Here is a 20,749-nt window from a genome sequence, read left to right on the forward strand (position 1 = left end):
GTAGTTCTGGTCTCCAAAAAAATACCGAAATTCTGTTTCATTCATTCAAACCTTTATTTATACTCGTAGGGCATTGAGGTTTCCCTCATTTACAATGACGACGAGTTTACAAAGAAAGGTCATGCATTAAAAAAATAGAAATAGAAAGGACAGATAAAAACATTTCAAATGTAAAATATAATTTCAAATATATATACATATATACATACATACACACACATATATATATAAATATATATATATATATTACGGCATGGACAACATAATTTTAATGCTAAAAAGAGTAAGGTCATGATAGTCAGAAGCAACGAGGATGCAGAAATGCGTAGGCATGTTTTTAATTAAATGAAATGAAATGGAGAGAATTCAAAAATGGAAATGAAGAAAATTTTATCAATAGATTTAGCTTATCTTAGTGTTGTCTCAAAATCTAATTTTTCAAGAGTGTCAGGTGAAAATGCATTCACATATCACTTTACAGTTAATGTCTGCTCTCAAGTACTGCTAGTAGTATAAGTCTATTAGTACTCCTAGTTTGACACTTAGGATATGAAGTATACACATGACCTATTATCTAACAAGACGACTGGAGACAACACTGTGGCTAAGGGCCGTCTGTTACTGGTATGCACCTCTGATAAAGTTACAGCTAATACATATGCTTCAGCAGAAACAATGTCACCTCCTTCTAGAAGCAGGAAAAGGGAAAATATTTCAAAACAGGTTGATCAAGTCAGGTCTTTCTTTATCAAGGTCACGGTGATGCTGAAAGAGTCTTGAATTAGTACTGTTGGAGTGAGGAACAGTGATGGGCTTCTTGAAATGACCCTACAAAGCACTACTACTACAGTAAGTACAGTTTTGATCAGTTGCTATTGCACATCAATCTCCTAACATTAAGTTATATGTTGAGTTGTTTAATCAGAAATGTTAGTAATAGTAATAGTAATAATAGTTTCCAGCTGTAGTCGGATGGTAGACATACTGTAGCTTGGTTTAAGAGGATTTAACATGGAACAACTGACTGATTGATATAACATCATCAGGATAACATCTTTTTAGAAATGTGTCATTCAGGTATCTGTGTTTTTGACAAGTGAGTCTTTTTAAATCATCTAACCAAGACTGGTTGTAAACTGGCAGGAAATTGGAAGCCTAAAGAAGATAACTGAGAATTTTAGGATGATAGCCTGGTAATACCAATACAAACCTTTGGCAAATTTGAGATTTGCTCTGCAGGTCCGTCTGGCCAAGAGGCCATTACAATGTCCCTTAAACACGGGCATGCAAATACAATCGCTAATCTGGCATGGATGTGTATTTCTTAAGTAAATGGAATTAAGTAAACAATTGCATTTAAAACCTTTGTTTACCAGATTGATGCACTTCTGAAACTATTTGGTTTTAAGTCAAACAATTTTGACCTAAATTTCCCAATTTAAGTTTAAAGCAGCACTAAACAAGATTTTCTCTCGGGGTTATGTGCCATCAAAATGATTTTGGAAGCGTTGGTAAACTGCTGCTAGTTACGCCCCCAGCTGGAAGTCCTAAGTCTCTCAATTCCAATTGAGAAGCTCTGCGTGTTGACCGGGCTACAACAGACACGTAAAGGTCAGTATCATTCACTAAAGGTTACATAAAATGAAACCTTTAGAGGACTTTCTAGTACGCTTTGCATCGTCCCTAACAAGTCAAGTCAAGTATTTATATAGCTCATTTCATACACAGAGGTCATTCAATGTGCTTTACATAAACAAAACCAAACAATAATAACAAATAAAAGCATAGAAGGGCAATATAGTTAAAAAATAGTTAAAAGGTAAAGATCATAATAAAAAGAAAACATAAAACACAAGGTTAAATCATTTAAAAATAAAGAATAATTAGTAAGCAAAAACAAAGGCAAAAGTAGTAAAAAAAGTAATAAAAGACAAACAATTCTAAAATCATTGGAACCTATACGGCCACTCAGAGCTTATTCTTGCTTAAGTATATCATCTAAAAGGCAAGATTGAGACTTCACAAACACACACTTTGTGGGGGCACAACCTTCGAGAATGGACCACAGACAAAGAATGGAATCGAGAATGGACCACAGACATTCCGCTGTTCTCCTGTTAAAGATACAGGAGATAAAGGAGTATTAGTGTAGGCCTACTACAAAACCCTTTCAAACCCCAACTGCACTGTTTTTTTTTATCCCACCACCACCCCCCCACAATGGAGGACTATTTTTCTTTTTCTTTTCTTTGTCTCTTTTTTCTTACTTTCTTTTCGTTCATTATAATAATGATCATAAGGAGACAATACAAAAATACATCACTCATGAAAAATAAGAAAATAATCAACAAATAATAATCAACAAAAACAGTAATATCATCCTCCCTCTGCTTTTAGGAAGTGTGCCTATTTAATAAAGCATTCACTTATTTATCATATTTATTTATCTATTTGTCCGTCCACCAGTCTTATTTCAATCTATCCATCTTTCTGCTTCTTTAAGTTTAGCCCATCTTTCAGCATACATAACTTTTTTTTTATTCATATGCCATTTGACATTCAGTTTTACAATACAGTTTAATTTAATTTTTAAATCTATTAATATTAATAATATTTTTAGATGTTGATCTAAAAATAAATATTTTTCCAAGTAGAATAATTATATTTTGTATATTATTTGTCTCTGACAGGTTACCAAGTAACACTGTAAACATGTCTATATATAATTTAATGTTATTTTTAGTTAGCCATTTCTGGACTTCTAACCAAAATAACGCAGTTGTTGAACAATACCAAAATAAATGGTCTACTGTTTCTTCTTCTTCTTGACAGAAACAACAGTTTGGAGATGATTCTATTCCCCATATGTAAAGCATTTTTTTTGTTTCCAAATATTTATATATCAATCTGTATTGGAAATATCTTGTTTTACTATCCAATGTTGTTTTGTATAAATTTCTAAATACCTGTTTCCATGGTATGGGAGTATCCAACATTCCTTCCCAACTTGCAAAAAGTTTATGTGGTATATTCACAATCTTATTTTTTCCCAAATAAAAACTATATATTTCTTTATTTATTTTAATTTTAGCGATCCATTTTGCTGTTTTCATATGAGGTCTACATACCAAATATGATTCAGGCGATTTTTTAATGTATTTTTTCCATAATTGAGGTATTGATCCAATTAGTTGATTATATTGTTGCAATGTACCTATGTCACCAAACTTTTGTCTTACCTGTATATATAGGATTCTACCGCCCTCCACTATGTCCTTAACAAAAATAATTCCTTTTAGGAACATCTGCTCAAAAAAAAATTGTATTTCCTCCCATCAATATGTTGGAATTTAACCACAGCATTTGCTGTAGTACTTGCACCGTGTTATCTGGTGGATGGTACTGAAATTGCAACCATTTCATCAAAGCTTCTGACAAGAATCTTGAGATTTTGGCAAAAATAGTTGTCATCATTGGATAATGTATTTTCTGGAAAATATTATTTTTCAAAAATTGGATGAGCCTTTTGCAGGAGTTGACTTGAAAGCCAATTGTTATTAAAGTAAAGTTCTGGTATAAGGGAAGCTTTTAATGATATGTTTAAGGCTTTCAGATTCAGTAACTTAATTCCACCAAATTCATAATCGTTATGTACATATACACGCTTAATTATTTTGCTCATATTCTTTAAAAAAAGATTCACCAGGAGTTGGTAGTGCCTGCATGAGGTATGTGAACTGTGACACTATCAATGTATTAATCAAGGTTGTTTTACCATAAATTGTTAATTTATTGCCATACCATGGTTGCAGAATTTTAGACACTCTACTGAGCTTATTACTGAAATTAATTAATGCAATATTTCCTATGTTTTCTGGAATATAAATTCCTAATAGGTGTATAGAACCATCTGTCCATTTGATCGGTAGCTCACAAGGAAGAGTAAAATTTGTTTTCTTTAGTGGACCGAGTCTCATAATATTACATTTATCATAGTTTGGTTTTAGTCCAGACATTTTTGAAAAATTATTTAGATCTAATATTAAGTTTTTCAGAGATATACTATCAGAATTAATCATAAAAGTTGTATCATCTGCATACATAGACATTTTTGATTGTAAACGTTGTGTTTTTAAAGCTATAATATTATTATTACCTCTAACCTTATTTGCAAGAATCTCTATTGCTATAATAAATAGGTAAGGGGATAAAGGGCAGCCTTGCTTCACTCCTCTTTTAAGTATAATTGACTTTGACATACAGTATATCCGTTGTTCATTATTTTACTTATTGAACCATTGTAGATCACTTTGATCCAAGCTATCAGGGTCTCCCCAAAATTAAAATAATTTAAACATTTGTATAAAAAGTCCCATTTTATTTTATCAAAGGCTTTTTCAAAATCTGCAACAAAAATTAATCCTGGGTTTTTTTTATTATCATAATATTCTATTATTTCTAATACTTGTCCAATACTGTTGGAAATATTCCTTCCTTGTATGAAACCTGTTTGATCTTGATTTATTATATTTTGTATAACATTTTTAATCTGTGTTGCAATGCATTTTGCCAATATTTTAGTATCATAGTTTTGCAATGTTAGGGGTCTCCAATTTTTTAAGTGCACTGGATCTTTATAGTGTCCATTTGAATCCTGTTTTAAGAGCACAGAGATTGCACTCTCTCTTTGGGTGCCAGAGAGATTACCTTGCTCATATGAATAATTAAAACACATGATAAGTGGGTTTTTGATCTGCTCATCTGGTATATCTCCACAGGAATTCTGTCAAGACCAGGAGTTTTCCCTTTCTGAAAAGACATGATTGCATGTTGAAGTTCGATACTTGTAATTTTACTCTCACATGTTTGTTTTTGTTCTTCTGATAGTTTAATACAATTTTGTGGGAAAAAAGCTTCTTCAATTTCTTGATAATTTCCAGATTCCATTATTATATCTTCTGTAAATAGTTCTTTATAATATTTTTCCATTTCATTTAAGATTGCTGTCGGTGTGCTCAGTATATTTGAGTCATCTACAATACGTTTTTGTATATTCTTTTTAGGTATATTTCTTTTTTGTAATTCTAAAAAGAATTTATTGCACCTCTCCCCTTTTTCCATCCATGTTGCCCTTTTTTTAAGTATGAAATATTGGATTTTTCTATATTAAGGTTTTCATAGTCTTTTTGCGTTTGCTCCAATTCCTCCAACTGATCCTGTGTTTCTGATTTATCTATATCTAAAGTCATAACTTCAATTTCTTTTTTGATGTTCTGTTCTTTTTGTTTATATAATTTTTGTCTGTGTGAAGCCCATTTTATTACATGTCCTCTAAAGGCACATTTAAAGGTATCCCAAACCATAAGTGGGTTTGCCGATTCAACATTATCTATAAAAAAATCTATCATCAATTGTTTAGTTTTTTCTACAAATACACCATCATTCAATAATTTTTGGTTACATTTCCAGTACCCAGGTCCTCTAGGATATTCTGACATTTGCATATGTAATGAGATGAGTTGGTGGTCCGATCTTAATTTGTCCTCTATCATCACCCGCTTCACATTAGATGTCAGTGAGAATGATATGAGAAAATAATCAATTCTGCTGGCCTGCTTTTGCCTTCTCCATGTTCTCCATCTTCGCAAATTAGGATACTTTAGCCTCCAAATATCAACCAAGTCTTTTTCATCCATTATTAGTTTTATCTCTTTTTGAGCTTGAACATGATAGCTGACAGAGTTATTTCCTTTACGATCCAAAACATTATCTTGAGTTACGTTATAGTCACCAACCATTATATAGTGATCACTAAGGAAGTTAGGTCCACTAATGATTTTGTTGATATCTTCAAAAAAACTTGAACTGTCTGAGTTTGGTCCATATAAATTAAACACATTTGTTTGTCATCAATAATAAACTTCAAAATAATCCATCTTCCTTCAGTATGTATTTCTGTATGTTGCATAAGTTATATTCAAGTGTTTATTAAAAAGAATCATTACCCCTCTAGAATTTTTTAGACCATGCGAAAACATAATTGAACCACCCCATTCTTTTTCCCAGAGTGTTTCATCTGTATGCACTGAATGTGTTTCTTGTAAACAAATTATAGAGTATTTTTTTTCCTGAAGCCATGTAAATATTTGTTTCCTTTTTTTCTATTGGCTAATCCATTGCAATTATAACTCGCAATCTGTATTTCTTCATATCCCATATTGTTTCAAAGGCTTGACCTTGTATCTCAAATTACTGTAGCATGATATACAATAGGCTACATTATCATTTAAGTTAATAGATAAACAGAAAGATGACATTAAATTATTCAGTTGTCTCATTTTCAATCCCCATGTATGCAATCCTAAATTGGCACATTCTTCCTTTTCCCTCCCCAAAATTAAACCTCTCCATCATCTTAGCAATATACTTTAAATAGGCCAAGATGAAACACTAAGCATTCATCCACAACACAAAGGTAAAAAAAAACATCAAACAAACTAATAATCAGCAATATAGATCAAAACAAAACCAACAATAAACAAAAACAACAACAAACGCTAAACACAGTTCCATGAGTCTTTCAATAATTTCCAGGTTTCAACAAAAATATTATTTCATCAATGTTTAGTTCTTATTTTTCCCTCTTTTTACATCTTGATTCTTTTCTTTTGCTTCCTGTTCACAGCTATCAACTGAAGGTTTAAACATTGTTTTAGTGTTTTTATTTTTTCATGTTCAGACAAGTGTGATGAGAGTGTTACTCACAACCATGTAGTAATTTTGGAATCGCAGTACAGCTGATCATTGATGTAAAGTTTATCCATATTCAGCCGTACCTTGATTGTCTGATACTTGTGCTCTTTCATAATTGGGTAAAGAGCGCGTCTTCTCTCCACAATTTCGCGAGGAAATTGATCAAACATTGAATAGTGTGAGCCTTTCAGCTTGATCCCCCGCATCATTACATCCATTTTGGCTTTATAGTTCTGAAAATTCACCACAATAGCCTGCGATTTTCCTTGTTGTTCCTTCTTACGGCCTAGCCTGTGCGCTCTTTCAATCACAGCCTTACCAACTTGCTCCTCCAACATTTGTAGATCCTTTTGCATGAATTCTTTTACAAGGTTTTCTGTCGCAGTATAATCTTCATTCTCTTCTTCATTAATTCCCCAGATTATCATGTTGTTTCGCATACTTCGGCACTGTATATCCAACATTTCTGCTTTCAATGGTTTGTTTTCGCTTGATAATCTCGTCGTTTCAATTTGCAAGGAATCAACGGTAGATTTTAAGGCGGCGTTCTCACTTTTTAGATCTTCAATTAATTTATTTGTGAAGTCAACGGACGTCTTCAGATCACCGATGTCTTTAATCATTTCATGTAAGAGATCCCGATTCTTTAGTTGTTTAATTTGTTCATGCATGGCTTCCAGCATGGCCCGATCACCTGCAGTTAATCCGCTGGTTGTCTCGCCATCGCTTGCGCTTGATAGTTCAGATCTACTTCTCTTTGGATCTTGTTTGGTCGACATATTAAAACAGTGATCAATAAAGTTCTCAAGATCCTCAATAGTGTTTGCCAGTATGATTTCCACCTTAATTAGAGCACATTTAATTAATCTTCATGGAACAGCGTTAATCGCTCACACATTCACTCCACCTGCTCCCACATCATTTTCAAATGTCTCTTTCTGAACAGGTTTCAACTGCACAGTTGGCTTGGCACTGATAAAAGCTTGCTGCTAGGTGGTGTTCTGTGGTGATCGAGTAGCCCATAGATATTAGAAAGCTAGATACTGCATTGTCCGTCGAGTTCTATTAGGTGGCATATTGGCCGCCATATTGCTGGGGGCAAACACCTTACTGTATATGGACAACATTTGCCGGCAATCTGAGACACCCTTTTCTCCATTGACGTCCAGTGATCGTGCCCCCACCAAGATGGCGGCACTATTTACGTACGCTCTGGAGCCCAATGCGGTATCTAGCTTTCTAACATCTATGGACTAGCTGATGTGCTGCAAAAGCTTTATTTCATGGGGTAATTGACAGACCACAAAAACAAGAATGCACATATTTGCCAATCCCGTTTTCCTGGGTTTCTCCCGTATTTCAAAGTCATCTCCTGGCGCCCTCCAGTTTTATTTTCATGACCATCAAACTTTATTATGAATAGTCTATCATGGATCCATTTGTTTTCAATATTAATCTGACATTTCCCAAGTTGCCAGATGCATCCAATCCGATTTGTATACATACAAATCACTCACTTCATACCATTTTAACCAACTTGTCATGAAACGTGGCAACCCAAACCCATGTTGGCGAGCGTTTGCGCACTGCGCAGCTACTCTTGCAAGGAAGTGGGCAAGATGAATGCTTGAGAACTGGCTAGGTAGCTGTTGTCAAATTGTTAGGGAAGAAATATAGTGATTGGTGATTTCACATCTGAGTGTCTGTATATAAATTGTTATTGAGTGTTGTTGAGTACACATTACAATAAGCTACTTTATGTCTTCGGAACTTAAATCGACAGCAGTTCAAGTGTTGGAGGTACCAGGATTGCAACATGCAGGCATGCAGCATAGCCTGCCGCAAATGGCAAGATCAGTGCAATGCAGTGTTGCATCTGGAGTGTTGGCTACAGTTAGGGCTATATGGTGTGATCCATTTGTCCAATGTGCTCGTCTTACGAATAGTAAGTTGTCCGAAAAACAGGATATTGCGCAAAATTATGCGACGGTACACCCCCCTAAACTCCTCTGAAGCGATCTTGTACAAGTCAAAGGACCCCCAGTTCACGGCGAGTTCTTATGACAAGGAAGTTACGTCATTTCACAAGTTGCGAGCGTCTAGTGTTGCCTAGCATTTGTTTTTAGCAACACAGCAACATTGCCGTTTTTACCAACACCAACGGATAAACAACACATTCCACGATATTCCATTAACAACAAGACAACATGACGGGTGGAATGTGTACAAGTAATTGAAGTCGACATTTACATTTGCTACAGTAAAAAGAAGTAGTAAAAGAAGAGTAAAAGAGCACAGCTACTTAACACAAACACAGGGCGCAGCCTTCTTTGTTTTGAAGTCATATGAAAGATCTCGAACTTGGGGGTCCACAGGTTTGTACGAGATCGCTTCTCATCAGACGACTTGAAATGGGCGGGTCGTTGCGTAATATTGCGTAACTTTCAGTTTTTCAGACAACTTACTACTTGTAAGACAAGTGTGATGGACAAGTGGCTCACAAAATAGGTCTATAGCTAGAATCTTCCCAAGTAGGCTAGGCCCATCTGACTTTTACATACAGAAGCAGCAACAGCAATGGGTTATGTTAACATTCAACCTCAACTACCCCCCCACCCCAAAAGTGAGGCATCTTGCACTGCAGAATTCAGTATTATGATTATGAGTTATAAAAGAAAACATACTGTAACCTACACAATCTAATTGTGTAAACGGCAACCTGAATTGACATGAATCTAGCTTTTAATCTTTGTACCTCAAGATGTTGCTAATTAGAATTATAGCTTTGTCTTTGGCAAAAGTTGGTAGCCTATAATGCTTTAAGATTATTTTATCAGGCCTCATAAACTTCCTAACTTCCTAAAAAATAAATGTGTTAGGATAGGAATTCTCTATTAAGCTGTGAAAATGTATGAATCACCAATCCAAGGAACAGTCAATTTCATTAAACTGCATAGTGCTTCCCAGTGCCAGCCAGGAGTAGGATTGCCAAGTTCCTCAACCCCAAATGAGAAATGGTGCTGGTGCTGGTGCTGGTACCCCCGCCCCCCCCAAAAACAAAAAACACTTTTTTGTATTATTCAACTAATAATAATGACAAAGTCATTTTGTTTTCAAATATTAATTTCTTAACAAATACTACCGATTTGGTGGTGTTTGACTCATGTATAAATGGTGCACTGTCACTTTAAGAGCGTTGTCTACACGGTATTCATAATATTTTGCCAGCTCCATTCAAATACAGCCTATGGCTAGTCCACAAACTAACATTGTTTGTACCACATTTACAGCACAATATGAATAATGATAGGCATAGCCTACTATTAAGTAAGGGATAATGTATAGAACGCCGGTCATTATGGGGAAAATAAGTCCCGACAGGGCGAACCGGACCCCGGCACGCCAGCGGAGGGGTCTTGTTTCGCCCTGAAGAGACTTATTTTCCCACGATGACTGCCGTTCTATACATTATCCCACTTATTATACGGCTACTTGCCAAAACGAAAAAATAAACTCCATGATATGTCTCTTTACACTTATTTGTTACCGTTTCGTCGTGGCTTTTGCTGAGAAACAAATAGTTCGCAACACACGCTGAACTTGAATCAAACATTCTTTAGAACACAGCTGATCAACCGTCTGCTTTTGAATGAAGTTCCAAGCACAAACTCCGTTGCCATTGACAGCGGTCATTTTTGTTTTCAGAGGTCCTTTCCCAAGAAATAATGACCGCTAGAACTTTCGGAAATCCCATTCAAGTCAATGGAGCATTCTACTTGCATTGTGAAGAGCCGTATAATAAGTTGGTATAAACAACCTTCATTTCTTTGGTAATAGAAGCATGTAATGGCATGATGCTAGCTAGATATTTTCTGTTTGCAATTAAAAGTGAATTATGTTTCATATATAAATGCTAAGTTTAAGGGAAACGAATTATTGAATACTTCAAGACTCACCAATTCCATTAGGCCTACACAAAGGCAAAGACCACTCTTCATATTCTATCACAGTCCAAATCACAGTGCGTCTAGCCTATGTAAAGTGCCCTCTCACATTAAATGGTCAGGGAACCGGACAACTCCGCAATCTCCTCTAGCATTGTTTTTGTTGTCCTCATGATTTCCTTTTCAAAGTGTCTTATATTAAAAAGGAGAAATCAATTATCAACAATGACAAGCCGGCTTGAACCTGCCTCGAATCCCTCTCGTGCGTGCTCAGGCGCGCGTTCCCGTAAAATAAAATCTAGCATAACGTTCAAGTTAGATCAACAGAAATTAAGATGCTGTTAGTGCAGTTTGACATTGTAAACGTTCTCTAAGAAGAGTGAAAAGCAGTTTGCAGTAAAGCTACTTTGGCTAAATTGTGGTGCCTCCCTTGCTGCCCTACGCAAAGGGCGCGTTGTGGTAGCGGCGGAACAGGAGACTTTGTTTCAGGTGCGTTTACAGTAGGCTAGCCCATACTTGTCAACATTTAGTTTAGTGTTTATACCGGATCTGTGTTTGCATATTTAATACGTTTCAACACTGCATTTCGGTCGTTGCTTTTACCTTACCATTACCTTACGCATGCCAGTTATGTATCCACCAGCTGCCTGCCTGCAGCCTACTTCCAAAACTCCAAAGATTTGGTTCCGAGGGCACAAGTTCAGTGTATCAACAACACTCAATAACAGTTTATGTGATATGTTAATCAATTAAATTCCCAACAATTTCACAACAGCTAGTTCTGGAGTAGGCTAGGCCATTCAACTAGCCCGCTTGCTTACGACGAGACTCAGGCTGCGCAGTCGGCACCCACTTCCTTATTTGGGTTTTGGGTTGCCAGGTTTTAGCCTATGACAAAACGGTTGAAATTGAAACTAAGTGATCGTGTATATGTAAGGTGTATTTCATACACAATCTGGCAACCTGAATGGATCAATGATTTTAAAATGAAGTTTGATGGCCATGCAAATTACGGGAGTTTTCAGGGAGTAGCCTAATAACAAAACGGGAGGGTGCTGGGAGATGACCTTGAAATACGGGAGAAACCCGGGAAAAACGGGAGTGTTGACAGGTATGGGCTAGCCTACTATTGGCCATTGACAACTTAACAAGGCCGACGAGGCTATGATTGAAATTCGGGACTGGAGCTGTCCTTGACGGGACAAATCAAAATCACCCAAAATGCGGGATGTCCCGGACAATTCGGGACGGTTGGCATTGGCAACCTTAGCCAGGACAGAAAACACATTCGCCCATGACAAAATGCCTTAATAACAACATGTTTTGAAAATGATGCTGTCCTTTTGACATTTGAAAAGAATTTGAGAGCTTTTGTTTAGATAAAAACAAAATCGAGTGATAACGTTGTTGTCAGGTCGTCATGTTTCTGCCAATGCTGCAATTTTAGCAAACCAAACAGGATTGTTTTAAAAGAAATGGCACTATGCCTACTAGATGAGATAATTTAGGCTATACTCGGTTTATTTTTCAACATCAGCTGAATAGGCTCAGGGCTTAATTTGAGCCGGAACACGCCGGAACATGTTCAACATGTTTAACCCTTAAAGGTGTAGGTTTTTGAACATTCTAAGTTCCGCAACAATTGAAGGTTCTAAAATTCTATGTTGAATTCAATGAACCCAGATATTCTTTAGAATGTTCATTTCTCAACATTCCCGTCACACCAATGTGACGGTACTCCTTTAAGGGTTAAGTCAATATAAAAAATAAATCGCCTAAACGAAAAATAAATAATTTACTGTTTTTGTAGTGTTCAATGTTGATATCTTTCTTATTAGTCTTTAGAAATAGGGGAAAGACCAAACAGGATACAACAAGCTAATCGAGGATTTGAAAGTGCTTTATCCACAATATTGGTCACAGGAGGGTGACGCGCTGTTCGGGGAGAGAGAAGTTGAGACGCCTTGCCAGCAGTTTTGCATCGATAGCCCGCGGAATGTCATCAGGTCTCACCATCTCCTCCCCATTTGCTTTGTCGGCCCGCCGCTTGCCCGGTTCAACCCCTTTCCTTACGTGAGGTCATGGATTTCTAAAGGACATAGGTGTAGAAAAAGAAGCAGGGAGGCCGGGGGTCTGGATGCTGTATGGGCCATTTTGGACAAGTAGGCCTAGGCTACGGTAGGAAGAAATCGAGCTTCCACGCTGTATCTAGTTGATCATTGATTACTGGGTGTGGGTGGTCACCATTGCAATATATAGCATACTTTAGTGCCGAGGCTATTAGCCCGGTTGGACTGTTCTGTTGGTTCCCCTGTATCTCCTGTTTTCCCGGTCTGTGTGCGCGTGTCTCCCGCTCTCTCTCTCTCTCTGTCATATTATGTGTCAGTTCCGATGTGTTTTGATTGGGGGGAGGTGTCCGGGGGGAGTTTAGGGGTTCAGATAGGTATTCAGATGTGTCAATCAGAAATGACTAATCATTCCACGCTGTATCTAGTTGATTATTGAGTACTGGGTGGTCATCAATGCAATATATAGCATACTATAGCCTATATGTTTTTTTTTTTAAACATTTTACACCCATGCAGTGCAGTGTGTTGCAAGTTCTGAAGTTAATAAACATTGCCCTGGTGTTGGCCTACACACCGCCAGGGGCGCCTTAATACCACATGAGGCCCCTGGGCTATATATGTCCTTAAGCCCCCCCCAAACCGCAAAAATTAATTATGATTAAATGATACCCGGCCCGTGGTCTGACCCGCCTATTTAACGTGCGCTTTTGGTTAATATAGCCTATAATATGCAGTGTAGCCTATCATTATTGAGCCTATGTAAAACCTTTACATAAACAGGAACAGAAAGCCCTCTTTAATCACGTCAGCCTACCCCTGACATCGCTTATCAAAAAAGCCTACTGCATGAAAACAAGCGTTGAACTCTTACAACACTGGCTGACTAAGTTAAAAGATGCGTTAGGCTACACAGGCCCAGGAGGTTTTTTGAAATTCTGTCCACTTAACACACCATTTTAACGCAGCTTGGGAGGGACATAAATATACATACGTACAAATATACAGAACAAGCAGCTGGCTCATGTGACGTGCACATTGGCTACCTTATGCATTATCACTATACTACCCTACATGGAGACATATCTCACGTTACCAATGGAGAAAACATAACATAGGCTATTATTTGTGCGAACGGGTTAGCACAAACTTAGCTTTTGGTGAAGGGAGATGCTAATCACTAATTAATTTCTTTTGCGCAACAGCCCATGTTCTGCGTTCACTCCAGTGAGACAAGTGAAATTTGCCAGGCTATTTGCTACGATATTTACCTGCTATGCTTTCTGTTTTCATGGACAGTTACAGGAATCCACGGCATTCGTTTATCGTTGCTTCAATCCAACCCACGTTATCTCCAGAGTTTGTAAGTTTGTCATTTAGTTTCAGCCTCTCATCTAGCTCCTCTACACACCCATTGGAATTTATTAAGTTTTGTTACACTTTAGAAGAGATGACAAAGGGGGCCTCTGCATGGATGTCATTGTAGAACCGTGCGATGTGCTCAATTAGGCTAGCTCCAGAGTAGGCTATGACTGACGCCGCGAATACGGACACGGCCGTTTAATATTATGGATCATCATTATTATTATTATTATTAGGAGGCCCCTCATTGGTCGAGGCCCCTGGGCTGAAGCCCAGGTAAGCCCCTGCATTAAGGCGCCAGTGCACACCGCGTTGTTTAGTTTTTTTTAGTCAGAGCTATGTACGCAGGTATGTTTGTTGTTGGTCCGTAACCTCGAATCCCCGTTTTGAGTCGCCGGATCCACCTCCCACTTTACAAATTAAGCACTGGTTGGGCTAATAACTTTACTTTACCCTGCTCAACGTCTCCTCCAACATCGCGGTAAAGTTAGCCTGAAATTAGATATTCGCCTGACCTTCAAAACATAGCTAGATTTCTCTTGAATTTCAGGCAAACTTTACCAAGGTTCTTTCGTTGTCAGTGTGCATCAGAGGTGTGAAAAAGTTCACATCGATGTGTCCTTATACTACATTACAACTGACAAGATACATAGTTGATCTTATTTATCCTGAATTCTTCTTGTGCTAGGAAAATGTTAACCTGACTCTCGCCAGATGAATTTCGTTCTGCCTAGCTCCACTCATCCATCTGGGATCAATCCATTGAAGTGTTGCTTCAGAAGGCTGGGCCTAATCAAAAAATGCTTGCATATGATTGGATAAGCCACTTGTCCGTCATCTATTGATGTGCTACTTCAACCACTCACATCGAAGCCAACCTGTGATGCTGATAACAGTCTCACAGTCACTTCTACACTATGTCACATCTATGAAACTCCCGCACTGCGTCCCGATTGGCTCTACCATAAAATCTGGTGCAGAAATCACTCTCAACAGAAGAGGTCCCAGATGGATGTGAGTGGAGCTAGGCGGAGCTAAGCGGAACGAAATCAGGTTAGGAAAATGTAGGCTACTGTTTGGTTTAACTGACTTTGATAAGAATCTCATCTCTCAGTTTTATTTAAACAACCAAGTTTCTTGACCAAGTTTCACATTTATTAATATATTAATAAAAACAATTATATATCTTATTTTATATATAATAATAATAATAAGAAGGCTCTTAGAACATACACAAGGGCACTTTGGACATTAAGGGCACAAAGGGACAGATGCTTAAACACCCTTAGCGCTCCCATATATGTTTGACTTCCACCGTTCTGCCCTTGAGAACTTAACTCTGAGTTGCACGTCTGAGTTGCAATTGCCTTTGTTGAACTCAATGTACCCATACCAAAGAATGTAGCATATTCACACTCAAGGAAATGATACCCTCTTGGGACAACTGTTATTTGCACAATAGGGAAATCATTAACTAACATCACAAGGGCACAGATTCCTGTCATATTTGCAGATTAGTACTTTCACTTGGCAATGCTTCTCAGCTCATGAATGAGGATGTAGGTTGCGGTGACACTACAGCACTGGCATATTGTTTTCTCTCACCTCAGGCTGGCAGTGGCACAACTGTCATTATATTTACAACCTTATAAAGTTTTGAGTGCATTGCAAATCTATTCATGAACATGAAAGATTTTCTTTTAAGTCCTTAGGATAAATGTCTTGATGGCTTGATGCTCTCTTTGCATGTGTAATTTCAATTACTCTCACATTGGGGGGCAGCCGTGGCCTACTGGTTAGCGCTTAACCGGAGGGTTGCTGGTTCGAACCCCGACCAGTAGGCACGGCTGAAGTGCCCTTGAGCAAGGCACCTAACCCCTCACTGCTCCCTGAGCACCGCTGTTGTTGCAGGCAGCTCACTGCGCCGGGATTAGTGTGTGCTTCACCTCACTGTGTGTTCACTGTGTGCTGAGTGTGTTTCACTACTTCACGGATTGGGATAAATGCAAATAAAAAGAATATATATACTTACATACATACTTAACCACAAACAATTTACCAAGAGTACTGCAAGGGTATAGGACTGGGTGTTCTTCTGGTGCTCTTCAGTTTAGTGATCCAAAAATAAAAAAAAAATGTTTTAAAGAAAACTTGAGGTACTCATGAAGTTTAGTTTAAAAAGCTTTTAATCTCACATGGCTATTCTTTTAAAAACATGCTGTTACGTGACCATATATCATAAAGAATGGTTCAACATAACATAAGGAAAGCCATAGAGTCGACGTAGTGAAAAGTTAACACATTTATTAAAGTAAAGCTCCCAGACAGACGGAATAACGTGGTGGTGAAAATAATACAAAATGTAAAAGAAAACCCTTGGACTTACTGACTAAGATGGTATTTACTTTCTGCTCGCGTTTGAAAACAAAATACAGAAAAGTTTGTGAGTCTTCCGGTGTCTTCCTTCCCTACTCTAACTAAACCTATAATACAAAAAAGTGTAAACCAGTCACCAAGTCACCGCCAACGCAAGTACCATAAACTATAATATAAATTAAGCCATGTGATTAACTATACGGATAAGTGTCAAAACAAATAGCAAAGTGCCGACGGTCTCGACAATGCGCCCCAGCAATGAGGAAGTGCGGCGAGGGGATGGGAGAGGCCGACAGGATGGATAGGTGGCGGCTTAAATAGCAGGCTTAAAAGTTGTAATACAAATAATATTATGCAACATATGCAACATATTATGTTACCACCCCTGTGTACTTTCCCTGTGTATGTTCCAGAAGGATACAGATCAAAGTTATATATCGGAAAACATTCCCATCTTATCAATCAAGTATTTTTGCCAGTTGTTCCAGTTTTCTGTGTGTGTATCTTTTTTCCAATTGTCTTGCTTATTATCAGTGGCCCATAGAACCCTTAAGGAAGTAATTAAAAAGAGTAGAATATATTTCAGATAATAGTGTGAACTTAACACAATCAATCATGAGCACAGAGCTTGTATATTATGGCCAACATAGATATCAAGTCTGTTTTTGTTTTTGTCTTTTGTCATGAAATTAAATTATGACAACAGGACTAGGAAATCGGTGGCCTGGGTGAACAGTATTTGAATTTGCTCTGCAGATGTGTCTAGTGACCTTCCCATTCAGCCTGATTTCCAAATAAAAAAAACCTCAGAACCAATCACAGTGGCTTATCCGGGGTGGGATTTATGATGACAGACAGAGGAGTATGATTGGCGGTGCTGAGGGCATTATTGTTAAACAACACGGACGTGTATTTTTTTTTAATTGAGTAAACAACTTCTATTAAAACATTTTTTACAAGAAAGATGTGTTTGCAGCACTTATGAAAAAAATGCTTAGAGTTTAATGTAACAATTTAAGTTTAATTTCACTGCTGATTATGCCCCAAGGAAATTGGTTAAGGGTCTCATGTATGCCATGGCTTCCTATGTGGGATCTGATGCAACTTACTTACTTAACTGATGTCATGGCATTGAATGGTGCTATCAGTTTTATTTTTGCAAGCAAGTAGACAAATTGGAATAAAGTAGCTTCTTCCATTTAATAATGGAGGTAATTTGTGTTTCCTCTTAAACGTGGACAGGTATGGCAATGTCAAGGGGAGAATCGGTCACCATCATTCTAATTATTTGTTCTGTTGTGGTAGCAGAGGCATTCAGTTTTTCTCAGGTAAGGTAGACATTTCTAATTTGTAATTACAAACTGAGTAATGGATCTTGTCTTTAAGGATGTCTCCTTAGTCTTAGTCTTCAGTTAAATTTGCATAATTTCATTGACTCAGAAAGTATTTGTAAATATCTAAAGTATTTATAATATAAACACCCTTTCCTTAATCAACAGCTCACAGATGAGCATGGAATTCAACCCCACCTTCGAAAGAAACGGTCTGGTAAGGAAACTTGGTAACACTTTACTTGACGGGTGAGTTCATAACACATTCATAGCAGCTGTCATAAACTGCACATAAAGCATTCATGACTGTTTCACGAGACATGACTCAACATTCATACCAAACCTTTCGTGAATGTGGAAGACAGAATGACGGCAACTTGTCAAAATAAAAGTCCAACAATCGCAAAGCAGCATTGCCGTTTTTCTCTCCAGCTTTTGTGAATATTTCATGAATATCTTATGAAGTCTACATCGAATGTCACTTTACTATACAAGCTGTGAAGTATTCTTAATCACTGAGTTTAACACTGGGAGGTAAACTAGCCTACATTCAGCTGACCCGTATTTGTGTAACCTGGAACGGTTGGTCATTCCCAGTAGCAAAAGATGAGAAATCATCTGCAAAGGTTACATCATAACACAGATACATTTTTATGAAACAAAAGTTATTTGCTTGACCATGTTCTGTCACTTTGGCATTGGAGTAGCCCATGCAGTAGCTCAGATGTGACGTGATCAGGTAAGAGGTTTGGAACAAAAACGGCAATGCTGCTTTGCGATTGTTGGACTTTTATTTTGACAAGTTGTCGTCGTTCTGTCTTCCATATTCATGAAAGGTTTGGTACGAATGTTGAGTCATGTCTCATGAAACAGTCATGAATGCTTTATGTGCAGTTTATGACAGCTTCTATGAATATGTTATGAACTCACCTGTCAAGTAAAGTGTTACCGGAAACTTTTTCTCACTTCATTTATTTGAAAAAACTTTAAAACAAAATAATTTAATACTTGAAATGAAGTGTTAGTCTGAATTAAACATTTCTCGATATATTCATTTAAAAAAATAAAATGGAAATATATATCATAAATAAAAATATATATTAATAACAATAATTACAGTTGTGCTGTTTATTTTTACATTTGCCTTTTTTAGCTACACAGAACCTACGATTTCTCCTTGAAGTTGACATTGACGTGTCCAGCCTGGGTGTAGCTAACTATCTAAAAAATATTGTGGCCAATTTCAGCTATCCGTTACTAGTGCAAAGTAATAACATCACAGATATTGATGTGTCAACTGGTAAGAAATGGATGGAAACCTTTCTACTGTACATTATACACATTTTTTTAGAAAATAAAAAGAACCGTTATGTTATATGATATGATACACATTTCAATTTCTTTTAGTATGTCAACCAAACAACACCGGATACCAGTGCACATGTGAAGAGGACTATTTTTTATTTTATAACACCTGTGTTACCTATGGTGTTTGTGACAGCATTATCAATCAGACATGCGGATGTATTAATTCCCTTCCAGTCAGCGTACCACTGTGTCAAAAAGGTATGAAAATTGCAAATCACACATGATAAATTTGCTGATTTTGCTCATTAAATTATAGGCTCTTTTTGAAATTATGTGAATAGCAGTAATGACAAACTAACAGTGTTTTTAATGCCAGTTTGAGCCTCATGTGAGATTGCCCAAGTTGCCTCTGTTGAAGACACATCCCCTAACAAAGTGGTCCAAACAGTGTTGTTGTTCCCTCTCCTGCTCAGATGTATGTGGCCAGAGTGAGGTCTGTGGGCCCAATTCCAACTGTACCAATGTGCTGGGAGGACACACCTGTTCTTGCTTGCCTGGATATAATTTCACTGATTCAACTTGTGAAATCAGTCAAAGTAACCCATGTTCAGGTAAGGTCTTTATTTTATTATTTGATCGGAAATAATTTACATTTCTATTATTTTTTCCCTTCTTCTGCCAAGAAGTGTGTTGAAATTTACATTTATCACAATCTGTAATTTTTCATAATCTGTATAATGATCACAAAAGCTGTTAAAGCAACAGCAAAGAGTTTTTTGTACCTTAAAATAATGTTTCCAAAATCGTTTCAGTCGTTCATCAACTTGTAACAGGGTGAACGGCACTTATCCATTCACTTTGCGGCCCTCTATCGGCTATAACCGCACTATGTAAGTTTGCCAGATCGGGCAGCAGATCTGTAGTTCAATGGAATGAGACATAAGAAACTACAAATTTGACTTGCGAAGTCTACATCGAATGTCACTTTACTATACAAGCTGTGACGTATTCTTAATCACTGAGTTTAACACTGGGAGGTAAACTAGCCTACATTCAGCTGACCCGTATTTGTGTAAACTGGAACGGTTGGTCATTCCCAGTAGCAAAAGATGAGAAATCATCTGCAAAGGTTATATCATAACACAGATACATTTTTATGAAACAAAAATTATTTGCTTGACCATGTTCTGTCACTTTGGCATTGGAGTAGCCCATGCAGTAGCTCAGATGTGACGTGATCAGGTAAGAGGTTTGGAACAAAAACGGCAATGCTGCTTTGCGATTGTTGGACTTTTATTTTGACAAGTTGTCATCGTTCTGTCTTCCATATTCATGAAAGGTTTGGTACGAATGTTGAGTCATGTCTCATGAAACAGTCATGAATGCTTTATGTGCAGTTTATGACAGCTTCTATGAATGTGTTATGAACTCACCTGTCAAGTAAAGTGTTACCGGAAACTTTTTCTCACTTCATTTATTTGAAAAAACTTTAAAACAAAATAATTTAATACTTGAAATGAAGTGTTAGTCTGAATTAAACATTTCTCGATATATTCATTTAAAAAAATAAAATGGAAATATATATCATAAATAAAAATATATATTAATA

At 37.1% G+C, this 20,749-nt stretch overlaps 1 protein-coding gene across 1 annotated transcript; it reads left to right on the forward strand.

The window, feature by feature from the left end:
* The first annotated feature begins 1,568 nt into the window (after positions 1–1,568).
* LOC121712006 (adhesive plaque matrix protein 2) lies at positions 1,569–20,281 on the forward strand. The gene is made up of 7 exons (XM_042095906.1): positions 1,569–1,611; positions 17,744–17,829; positions 18,001–18,049; positions 18,986–19,132; positions 19,240–19,398; positions 19,614–19,751; positions 20,244–20,281. Exons 2-7 carry the CDS (start codon positions 17,746–17,748, stop codon positions 20,279–20,281), a joined length of 615 nt encoding a protein of 204 aa, XP_041951840.1. The 5' UTR covers positions 1,569–1,611; positions 17,744–17,745.
* Positions 20,282–20,749: the final 468 nt, after the last annotated feature.

This window comes from Alosa sapidissima, chromosome 6 (genome assembly GCF_018492685.1).
Source record: "Alosa sapidissima isolate fAloSap1 chromosome 6, fAloSap1.pri, whole genome shotgun sequence".
NCBI classification, from domain to species: Eukaryota; Metazoa; Chordata; class Actinopteri; order Clupeiformes; family Clupeidae; genus Alosa; species Alosa sapidissima.